We start from the raw sequence: 11,515 nt of genomic DNA on the forward strand, positions 1-11,515 counted from the left end.
GAAAGAAATTACACTTGGGCTCGAGCGAAGCTCGAGTTCTTATGGTCCTTGCGTGTGCCACCACCACACAATAATGTTTCAGAAACGTTGCTACAGGGGGACTATATGTAGTTGGGCACCCCACTTGAGGGTTCTTTACACACAAAGCAATAGGAGGATACGTATCTCATTGTGGTTGGAACTCGGTCATTGAAAGCTTGTTGTTCGGCGTAACGATTCTAACATGGACAATGTACGCCGAACAACAGCTTAATGCATTCAAGATGGCGAACTAGGGTTAGTGGTGGAGATGAGATTGGTCTATAAGAAAGTGATGAACTTGTGATGGTTGATGAGATCAAGAAAACTGTTGGAAAGGTAATGGACGGTGAAAGTGAAGTGAGAGAGAAAGTTAAGGAAATGACTGAGAGACGACAATGAAGATTATATAATGGAAGGTGGATCTTCATTCAATTCACTTGCTTTTCTTTCATTCTTTTTATTTCATTTTCTTTCAGTCCAAACATAAGGTAAGAATGGAACAGTGCAGAGATACATGAGCATCAGAGTTAATGTTGTACTTTTGTTAGTCTCTGCACTCTGGATATTGATATCCATCAGCTTGTCTTGTTCTTGAGTTTCTTGGTGATTTCCGCAACATATTTACCTTGGTGAAAGGCCTGTTGGAGCTCTAGCTCGGTGGGTTCACGGGATCCATCGGCTGCGTAAGTGCCGGCACCATAAGCAGATCCACCCTTTACCTCCTTCATCTCAAACATGCCACTCCCAAAAGTGTATCCAAGAGGCACATATATCATACCATGATGTGCTAACTGTGTTATAGCAGTTAATCTGGATATATTGAACAAAGAGAAGATGCAATATCAAACACAAACATTGATTTTGCTGATGGGGAAGGTATGGTAAAAAACATAATTAACCTATTTGTCAAATGTAGGTTGAAGGAACTGCAAGTCTATCCATACAATAACTGATATCTCTGGGAATATCTGAATCCGGAAGGAACTTACGCAGTGAGTTCTTGACCTCCTCCGTGGAAACCAGTACTCCAGAAGATACCAGCAGGCTTGCCGGCAAGTGCTTGGCATTTCCACAGCTCACTAGTAGCATCAAAGAAAGCCTTGGACTGAGCTGCCATCACACCGAAACGAGAAGGAAAACCAAAGAGAAAACCATCAGCTTCCAAAAGCTGTTCTGGCCTAATCACCGGTACATCTGCCGCTTTAGCTGGCGCCTTCATCTTTTGTATAATTACATCGGATAGTGTCTCAGGTACCTGTCAAATCAAACCAATTGCCTAACTTAATAAGATCAAAAGGACATATTTATTCAAGGCATCCTACTTCTCTTCCGGTTATAATTACCTGCCAAATTGTGGCCTCAACACCTTGAACAGAATTAGCCCCCCTTTGCACTTCCCTCGCCATGATCTCGACATGACGGTATAACGAGTAATACCTATTCGAGTTTATATAATTCAAGGACGGCAAAACATAGAAGACATTCATAGAAATTATGAAGTAATGCAAATGGGCTGAGGGATCAACACTCACACTACATACACCTTGGTTGTTTCCATAGCTGCAATTGCGATGGATGCTCGGGTGGATCCAATATTTCAATCACCCGAGAGCATCTGATGAAAACTAAATGATTCCCCTTTGAAAGTCGTGAAAATCTGTAAAACATTATGAAATTGAAAATTATCATCAACACTTGAGATTATTACAGATTACTTGGGAACTTATAAAACCTTTTTTCCCCACAATTGACACACCACTTAACCTTCAAAGTTCAAACCCAGAATTTGAATCATAAACAAACCCAGAAAACAAAGCATCTTTATGATAATAAGAGAAGAGAAATAAGTTGAAAGTAATCAGCCAAAACACACAAGCATACCTTCCCAAGTAAAGATGAAACTACCCATCTCCAGAAATATATAGATATATGTATGTATGAAAGCTGCGTCATAATTTTCATAATAATTTCCCCGGGATATTACAATTCATCAAGCATTAAAACAGAAAACCAAGAATTAGAAAAGAAGAACAAGTTGAGAACACTTTACCTTAGTTATGTTGAAGAAAGAAAGAACAGTGTCGTGAGCCTTCACGGAACCGTAAGGAGATAAATATGTTTTTTTGCGTAAACGACCTTAAATTAGGGAAACGGGTATAATTTTGTAGATTTTGTACCGCACTCGTTTCACTTGGGGTGGGGATGAGTATAATTTTAGTGGGTAGTGGCCGGGTATGGATTTAGAAAGTGATACCCATAGCGGGTAGTGGGGGGTAATAGGTTTGAGACTTTACCCGCCTCGCATCCGCCCGTCCTGTATCTGCCTGCCCCACATATGTCTGCCCACTAAATATCCATTAAATTTTGGATCATTATGAATTTAGGTGTAATCTTAGAGACTAATTTATAAATCCTAATATTGTATACGATATAACTTGTAATTTAACCAAATATTATGGATAAGTTTATGAATAAATTTTTTTCTTTCAAACCTCTCGTTACTGCGCCGATCTTTCAAACTTCTGGTCTCTATTCTCCAGCTTATTTAGGTACGTTTCTTCTCTTTTTACTTGAAATTTAATTTGTAAGAGCCATTTTCGTAGTCATTTAATTTTAAACTCCTCTTCATTTCGTTTTAAGAGTTTAATTTTTATTTGCTCGTATTGATTTTTAATTATTTTTTAGATTTATCTTAATGTTTGTTTTAAGCTTAATTTCTTAATGTTCTGGAAATCAGTATCTTGTCACACTAAGCACCCACGTTTTAGGCTAACAAAGTCAGATTGTTGCTTCTCAAACCTCCATTTTTAACGCCACTGAATAGAATTAAGTGTTTCACTCGTGCTTTCTCTGGTACTCTGTTTGGCTACGGGGGAAAAGTTGCGGAGGTTAAATATGCTAACTTTGAAACTGACTTTTTCAAATTCAAATGTCAATCGAGTATTTTACAATTTTCTAATTTTTCGAAGTGCTAAAAGTATTTTAAATTAAAAATTGCTCGTAACTTCCGTTCTTTAATTACTAAGTTTCCTGGTCTTTACGTTTGTTGAATTTTATTTTATTTATTTCTAAAATTTTCAAATTTATGAAGCTAATATTACATCTTACATTTTCCTAAAACATAATCTTTGGAAACTAATTTTCTTTTGTACTTAAAAGTTTTTCATATATTTAGATATTCAATGTCTTCCTTGTTCTTTATAACTTTCCCATGTTCTTGTCCCCGAAATTAAATTTATATTCTCCTTTTTGGAGAGCTGCTATTTTAGGAGGTCTTAAATCATCTTAGTTTGCTTTGACAAAACTTAACTGTTCTTAGCTTTTGTTTTGATTAAATTCGATGATATTTTCTCATATTATAGGGAAATATAAATATATAATGTCTTTGAATCATATGCGTGTAATTCAATTGCCCTTTTCTGTTTTACTAAAAAACATAGTGTTTGTCATTTATGTTTCTAGGCTTTAATTATGTCTTTTATTATGGTGTTTTATTAGAATGATGATTGTAATACTGGAATATCAGATGTCACAAGTATTGCCTGAAATTTTAGAATGTTGTGCCAAAGAACAAAAAAATTATGTGTTTGTCGTTTATGTTTCTAGACTTTAATTATGTCTTTTATTATGGTGTTTTATGTACTTTAAGATCTATATTAATACTTAAATCAGATAATCATTTGTTTATTTTATTATGTTTCTTAATGGAAGTGTTTGTTTTATGTTTGTTGCTTATGTATAACTTAAGTTTGCTGTCATGAGGGTCTAGCCGGGTACGTCTCCAGTGGGTAGTGGGTGTGGGAATAGATTTGAGAATGTACCCACGTGGGCGGGTGTGGATTTGAAAAATTTTACCCATCATGGGTGGTGGGCGGGTGGTGGATTGAAAAATATTAGGTGGGTATGGGGATGGGGGAGGGGGTATCCGCACCCGACCCGCCCGTTTGCCATCCCTAATTAAATTATTGGTTCAGATTCCTAACTCACGTGGCAATGTCGTGAGCCTTCACGGTTAGGGCTGTAAATGAGACGGACAGATCGTGAGTTATTCAAGATCGACTCGATCAATGCTCGATAAATACTCGGATCGAATGGACTCGACTCGAATTCTTAACGAGCTGAAACGAGCTACTCGATATTCGACTCAAAAAGCTCGTGAGTAGCTCGAAAATATAATATATTAAGATTTTATTTTAAAAAATTAATAATAATATTTATGTATGATTTTGTTTTAAAAAATACAGTAAGATTTCATATTTAAGGTTCATGTTCGAGTTTAAGTTTGAGGCTTTAATTGAGTTGAGTTTAAGAATTTTTTTTTCATTTCGAGCCTTTTTCGAGTTGCTCACGAGCTTCAGTTCAGGATTTCAAGTTTGAGTCGAGCTTGAAAATTTTAAGCTCGTGAATATTTGAGTCGACTCGAACTCTATTTTAGAGTTTTTGAGTCGAGTCGAGCTCAGTAATACTCGAGCTCGACTCGGCTCGTTTACACCCCTATTCATGGTACCGTAAGGAGTTAAATATGTTTTTTTGCGTAAACGACATTAAATTATTGGTTCGGGTTCCTAACTCACGTGGCAATGACAGTATTAGCTGTTGAACAAACAAAACAAAAATGTTCTGATTAAAAAAAAGTTGTGCTGATTAGGGGTGTAAAAAGTTGATTCGATCTGTAAAATCAACTCGAGTTGAAATTATTTTTGACCTGTGTCGTGACGACCCGATTCGGAACTGGTGTTGACATGTACCCGAGTTGGACCTGAAAATTGTAGATTTGCACCCGTCCTGATAACGACCTGAACCCGAATTGAATAGAAAATATGATACCCGAACTGCATCCGACAAATATGAACCCGACCCGATATTGACTGGTAAATAACTGGTATTATCCGACTTATTTTCAATCTAACATGTTTTCAACCTGACCTATAAATGATTTGACTTGTTATTAACCTAATTTGACATTTACCTGATTTATATTACCATTGATGAAATTATAAGATTTTAATAAAATTATGAGATTTTAAGTTTATAATAAATCATACTAATTAATATGATTAATTTTTAAATGTTATAATAAAATACTAATTATAATAATTATATTATCATTCTTATCTTATAAATCTTCAATATAATCATTAATTTTATTTTATTAAATAATTTATGTATTGAACATTATTAATTAAATTAATTATAATGATTACATGTTAGAATAATTTATTGGCATCAAACATGATCAGTAAATTTATTTTAAATGTAAATTATATAGTTTAATTTATATAAAAAATTATCTAACAATTATAACATATATAAAGCATAATATAAAAGATTAATTCATATTGATAATTGTCATCACCCATTTTATCCGGGTGGTGACACGTGACGGTTTGTAATATATAATATATGATATATAGTTAGTACATATAGTATAGTTTGGATACTAAATGCATTTCATCATATGGTGCCATTTTTTGCATAAGGTAGGTTGCATATTAGTATAGTTGCATATTAGTATAGTTGCATATATTAGATATTATGGAATTAGTATTAGTTGCATTGCATATTAAATAATTACATGGGTTAGATATTAGATAATAATAGGTGCATATTAATTCATTTGGCATTCCATTTAACATTCCATATTAATTCATGTTGAATTGCATTTCATGTTTCATTTCATGTTGCATTGCATGTTAAATAGTTAAATAACTAGTGTGTGTTACATGTTATATAGTTTGTATATATTATATAGTTTTTAAATAATAGTTGCATGATAGGTTAGTGGTATAGCCTATTTATTTTATTAAATAAATAAATAACAAACCCAAAAAAATAGGTCATTTGCATTAGTATAGGTCCATTACATTTGTTTTACACTGGTCCAATATACAAGTTGTAACATCCCAAATCAGGGTCAGTGACTAAATTGAAAATTTTGAAAGTTTTGTGCTCAATTTAGAAATAAATTAAAAGTCTCGGGAGTTAAGTAAATAATTTTAATATTAGATTAAATAGCAAAGATGGATGAACTAAAGGGGTAAAATGGTCTTTTCATGGGAAAGATTTTTATCTTCCCTTTTTTAGTATTATAAAACGTGGGAAATATGAGAGAGTTCCAGACTTCTCTTCTTCATTCTCTTCTTTTCCACTGTGAAGCCATAAACAAAGGTAAGATCTTTTGTTAGTTGATATTTAGCTGAATTTAGGATTTGGTTATGATTATTGGATGATAATTAAGCTTAGGAAAGCTTAAATCATCTTAAAAACAAAGGATGGTGGATTTATGAGAGATTAAAGATTAAGTGTTTTTGAATGAAATTTTGGAATATAGTTCATTACTAAAATTGGAAGTTGAATTTGACTTGTCATCTATGAGAATAAGAAGTAGAAGTGTTAGAATTAAGTTTGGGTAACATGGAAAAATTGGTATGATTCTTGAATGCTATGTGGAGGAGTGGATTTTTAAGTTAAAGAGATATTGAATGAAATTTATTAGTTTAAGTATGTATATTTGAGTTAAGAATATTAAAGGAAGTGAAATAGGAAGTGTGGGACTGAAAATGAAGTGATTTTCGAGCTCAAAATGTGATTTCTGGGCTAGGGGAATCGATACCCATTCAAGGGGAACCGATACCCCCTCAAACGAACCAGAATTTACAGAATGTCATGGGGGAACCGATACCCCCACAGGAGGGAACCGATTCCCCCTAAAGGAAAGTTATGAATATTGGTTTAATAGGTTCGTGTAAGTTTCTAGTATCCAATTACAAGGTGTAGGTATCTAATAATTGCCTTAAAATGTACATTTATGTAGATTCTAAGCGTAAAGTAATTCCGGGAATATTTGGCAAGTAAGATCGATCAAGGAAAAGATAAGAGATTGGTATTGACTAGTGAGGCCAGGTGAGTGCATATTATTATAATATACGCATTGAATATGGAAATTGGACTTGTGACAAGTCTGTTTCCAATATGATTGTAGGAGTAGAAGTATGATTATGTTGATATTGTGTGAATATGTTTTGTTCGTATTATATGTTATGTGGTATGAATTTATATATGAGTTATATGACAATGATTTATGTATTATAGGAAAATGTTATATGAACATGTGATATAAGTTATAGGATCACAAATTATGTAAGGTAACCACGACTTATGTGTTAACAAGAGAAAGTGACATAAAATATGGAACAAGATATAAATTACCTGATTTAGATATAAAGGAATTGGTGGAATCAACTTAAGGGATTAAATAAAATGTGAGATAAGTTAAATAACATTGACCTATAGAACAATATGAGATTAATAGATATATATATATATTAGGAGATATTGATAGAACTGGTTATAGGGACATGTAAGACCAATTATATGGTAAAGATCTATGAAGCTATAGGAAGATGTTATAGGAGCTTTTGATGATAATTTATTAGAAGACTTGCATATGCGATATGTGAAACTGAATTAGGTAAACATGTGTAAATGTTATATAAATAATAGAAATATAAATGAGACAAGTAAGTAATGATATGATCAATTATGGGAATTGCGCATTAGAGTTATAAGATTTATGGAGAATGGAGGAAAACTATATAAGACTGAACTATAAAAGGAACTGAGAATAATATATCACTTAGGAGATTTGGATATAAAATAATGATACGCACATAGAATATAAAATGCATGTTTATAAATATGAACATGAATGATGTGAATAGGAATAATTTAAGTACTATATAACTATGAGTATTTGAGTATATATCTAGGTGATGTGATGTATGAGGTCGTATGAAATATTATAAGACTCTGTGATTATATGAGAAACCAAATAGGTACAGGTGAATTATATGGAAATGAACTACGTGAATGGGTGTGATCTTATGAAAATTTATGATGAGCCATGTGAATGAACTATAAGATTATGTGTATATGTAATTATGAAAAGTCATAATAATAGAATGTAAGCAAGGTGTCAAGAAATGTAAAATGACACGAAAAGTTATATAAGCTACGTGATATGTGAAAGTGAACTATGTGTTATGTGAAATGATAAGTATAAAAGAAAATGCCCATGTTATGTGTCTTGAGAGCTAGGGGTATAGTTGGCATGCCAAGAGTCGAGGGTCTACGTGGTCCTTCGGGATATATATATATATTCTTTAGAACATGTGTGAAGTATTGTGAGACACATACTTGATCCCTAGTATATGTATATGATTCTTAAGGAATGATATGTGGTCCTGATGGACATTATTATATGGCACTATGGTGCAATTCTACGCGGCACTCCGGTGTAATTCTACGTGGCACTTCGGTGCAATTATACAAGCTGTGGTGACAACATTAGTGCACAACCTCTATAGACTCACATATCTATGGTTCTCACATGTGTACATGGCCTAATAAAGGAAATAATATAAAAAAACCTTGCATGATAGTATGTGATTGGTTTGTAATCTTTATGGTGTGAAGTGATATATGTGATATGATGATGTGTATATAGCTTGGTTAAGAGGAATTGATGCAAGAACTTATGACAAAAAGATAAAGAACGAAAATAAGACTAATAAAGAGATAATAATAACACCTTACATGATTTACATGTTTTGTGCTATGAAACCTGTTATAAGAACATGTGAATGATGTGTGTACAAGTGGATAGTGGTTGCATGACAGAATGTATGATTTTGTATGATATAATATAGATTATGAATGCATTAGTAGTGGTTATATGTTTTTATGCCTCACTAAGTCATCGACTTAATGTGTGAGTGTTTCACACGTAGGTTCCGAAAAGCTAGAAGACAAGTGAAGAGAAGCAAGACCGGTCAGTTACTTCTTACCGAAGATCAGATCAGAAAAGATGTCTTGAATTAGATGTATTCTGTATATTGAATATAGTTGGCATGTACTAATTGATTGAGTTAAACAACCCGCTGTGACTTTAATGAAAGTTTTAAATTTTCTCGAGTTTTTGTCAGGAGTCAAAGTTTGAAAAGTCAATGTGACACCTCAGACTCGTATCCGGGTTGGGTACGAGTTGGGGGTGTTACACAAGCTCACATGTATTATTAATATGTGCATTATAAATAAATAATTAAAGAATAATAAAATACAAAAAAGGGAAAAAATCCTAAAAACTACTCCTAGACGTAGGTTTTGGAAATATGTATGGGAGGCGGTTTTTGCTTTGAAATTTGAGAGAGGACAATGCATTTAATGTGACCCAACTTTTTAGATGCTTATGCCACCTATCTATGGTTAAAGGTATAGGCAAACTAAAATCCTTGAATAGAGGCTTAATCCAATTGTTCCTATGATGCCACATCATCAATCCAGGTGCACCATCAAGGACCATCAAGGCTTAATATGTATAACTATATAATGTATTAATTTAAGCTTTAAATTTTTATTTTATTTCAATTTGATCCTATGAATTTTATAGTTTAATATATATAATTATATAAGTTAGGATTTTCAGAAGCTCGAATCGACAACCAGAACGATTTGCAAAGAGGGGTCGAAACGGTTTTGTGTTTAGAGAGTAAGGAGATTGAAAGATAGAGAATTGCACAGCGATTTATAGTGGTTCGACTTTCTCAACCAAAGTCTACATCTACTACCTTAGCTCCTCACCAAGGATTTTCCACAAATTCACTAATTTGTTATTTCTTTTGAGGATAAAGAGTAACCTTACAAACTCCCTAGTTTTTCCAGGCTAAACTAGAACCTTTCCCTAGCTTTTACACGGGCTAAGCTAGAACATTTTCCCTTTACAAAAGGATAAAAGATGTAAACAAGAAAACCTCTCTAAGGTATGTGTTTACAAGATTGAGCTCACAAGAACAAAATATTTACAAGAGAAAGATGACATAAGATTGAAAAACTCTTCTATTGTGTTTGATTGCTTGGATAGTTGTTCTCTTAATTCTTCAAGTGTCCTTAGCTTGTATTTATAGCTTGGAATGTGTTTGAAGTCGTATATAGCTGTTGGGGATGTTTTGGAGCCGTTTGGGGATGAGAATCAATTAATAAAATAGCTTGGAGCATGGGGGGGAATCGATACCCCCTCATGGGGAATCGATTCCCTAAGTGCAATCTGTTTTTGACCGTTAGACAGGGGAATCGGTACCCCTGGGCAATCTGATTTTTCTTGAAACCCTTTGAAAAGAAAATATTTTTGGCTCGCTTTAAGGCTCGAAATACTTTGTAAAATTCTTTTAAAATAGTTTAAGTATAAAACACAATTTTACACTTTAGTAAGGATTAAAATGAACTTTGAAAGACTTGGAGTAATATTTTGATATTCGAATAATTACATCGAATATACTTAGAAAATCTTTTGTAAAATCTTAAAATTCATTTAACTTAATTTGTTATATCGAAACATAAAAATGTTTTCAAAAACATTTGAGTAATTTTAAGATTTTGAAATCAAGTTTGAAAAATTACTCCCTCTTACTTTAACATTCATTCCCTTTAAAACACTTTAACACTTCTCCCCTTTTTTGTTAAATCAAAAAGACTCTAATCTTTGAAGTTCAAAATAACTTTGGAGAGTAAGTAGTAAATTTGACATTTTTTTAAAAAAAATAATTTGAAAAATCAAAGCTCCCCCTCAATAAATGCATTCCAAATAAAATTTAGCTTTAAGAACAAGACACTTAAACAAAATTAAATTTATACAAAGAATAACAAACATGTTAGTAGCACATGAAATTCAATATATCCAAGACTAAAATACTTTATGCAATACTAATTGTTGAAATTTGATATCCATACCAATTGTTAAAATTAAATGCATATGCATAAAGTTTTCCAAAAATGTTATGCATTTGAAAATTTTGATATCAATTGTTAGAGATTTATTATCATTTTCATTTAAACCACATTCATAAACATTCAAATTTAGGTCAAAAATTTTAAAATTTGTAAAATCAAAGTATTTGAAAAATTGATATCAATTGTTAGAGAGATATCAATTGCATTAAAACCAATTTTGACCAAAATTTTATTATGATGAACTAAAAATTCTTAAAAATTAATATAACTTTAAAATGTTCATCATAATCATCTTTTCAACATACATGAGATTAAAATAATGATGCATAATCATTTAAAACCAAAACTCATGCATGCTACAAGAGCCATTTAAGCAGATTTTGGTATCCAAATTGCTTTGGATCATTGAACGTTAGTTTCAATGCCCCTTGTTCCTTTCGGAACCCATACTTGTCTAATTTTAAAACGTTTTCCTTTCTTCAAATGACAAGTATGTTCCTTATCATGATAATGACAATGTGAGCATATTGATATTATTGAACTAAATGAATTATTTAAAATGATTTCTTTTTCTTTTGTTAAGCATTCAAGCTTAACTAAATCAATATTTCTTTCAAATTTCATTCTCTAAATCCTTTTCAAAATTTGGCTTTCAAAATCTATTTTTGTTTTCAAAGAAAATCATTTTCGATTTTAAATTTTGAAATCA

General features: G+C 32.3%; 1 protein-coding gene and 1 long non-coding RNA gene across 3 annotated transcripts; both read right to left on the bottom strand.

Moving 5' to 3' along the window:
• Positions 1-276: 276 nt before the first annotated feature.
• Positions 277-11,185, bottom strand: LOC120144093. Its single transcript, XR_005518012.1, has 2 exons — positions 11,148-11,185; positions 277-461 (listed from the first exon to the last, which is right to left on the bottom strand). It is a non-coding gene; the product is annotated as an uncharacterized LOC120144093 (long non-coding RNA).
• Positions 578-2,149, bottom strand: LOC120144092 (probable NAD(P)H dehydrogenase (quinone) FQR1-like 3). Of its 2 annotated transcripts, XM_039158247.1 has the most exons (5): positions 2,072-2,149; positions 1,554-1,678; positions 1,365-1,458; positions 1,011-1,276; positions 578-831 (listed from the first exon to the last, which is right to left on the bottom strand). In XM_039158247.1, the coding sequence occupies exons 2-5, from the start codon at positions 1,577-1,579 to the stop codon at positions 597-599; spliced, it is 621 nt and encodes a 206-aa protein (XP_039014178.1). In that variant the 5' UTR covers positions 1,580-1,678; positions 2,072-2,149; the 3' UTR covers positions 578-596. The 2 variants fall into 2 exon arrangements, with proteins under 2 accessions (XP_039014178.1, XP_039014177.1); XM_039158246.1 differs by lacking the exons at positions 1,554-1,678; positions 2,072-2,149 and having other exon boundaries at positions 1,365-1,536.
• Positions 11,186-11,515: the final 330 nt, after the last annotated feature.

The sequence above is a fragment of the Hibiscus syriacus genome, unplaced genomic scaffold (genome assembly GCF_006381635.1).
Source record: "Hibiscus syriacus cultivar Baekdansim isolate YM2019G1 unplaced genomic scaffold, ASM638163v2 tig00110879_pilon, whole genome shotgun sequence".
Taxonomy (NCBI): domain Eukaryota; kingdom Viridiplantae; phylum Streptophyta; class Magnoliopsida; order Malvales; family Malvaceae; genus Hibiscus; species Hibiscus syriacus.

What these genes read in the sequence shown, in the direction of transcription:
- LOC120144092 (XM_039158246.1), bottom strand. Translation starts at nt 1,508, where the DNA reads ATGAATGTCTTCTATGTTTTGCCGTCCTTGAATTATATAAACTCGAAT. An exon ending in TTGAGGCCACAATTTGGCAG is followed by an intron (nt 1,277 to 1,364) that starts GTAATTATAACC and finishes TTGATTTGACAG; the next exon opens with GTACCTGAGACACTATCCGA. An exon ending in GGAGGTCAAGAACTCACTGC is followed by an intron (nt 832 to 1,010) that starts GTAAGTTCCTTC and finishes CAATATATCCAG; the next exon opens with ATTAACTGCTATAACACAGT.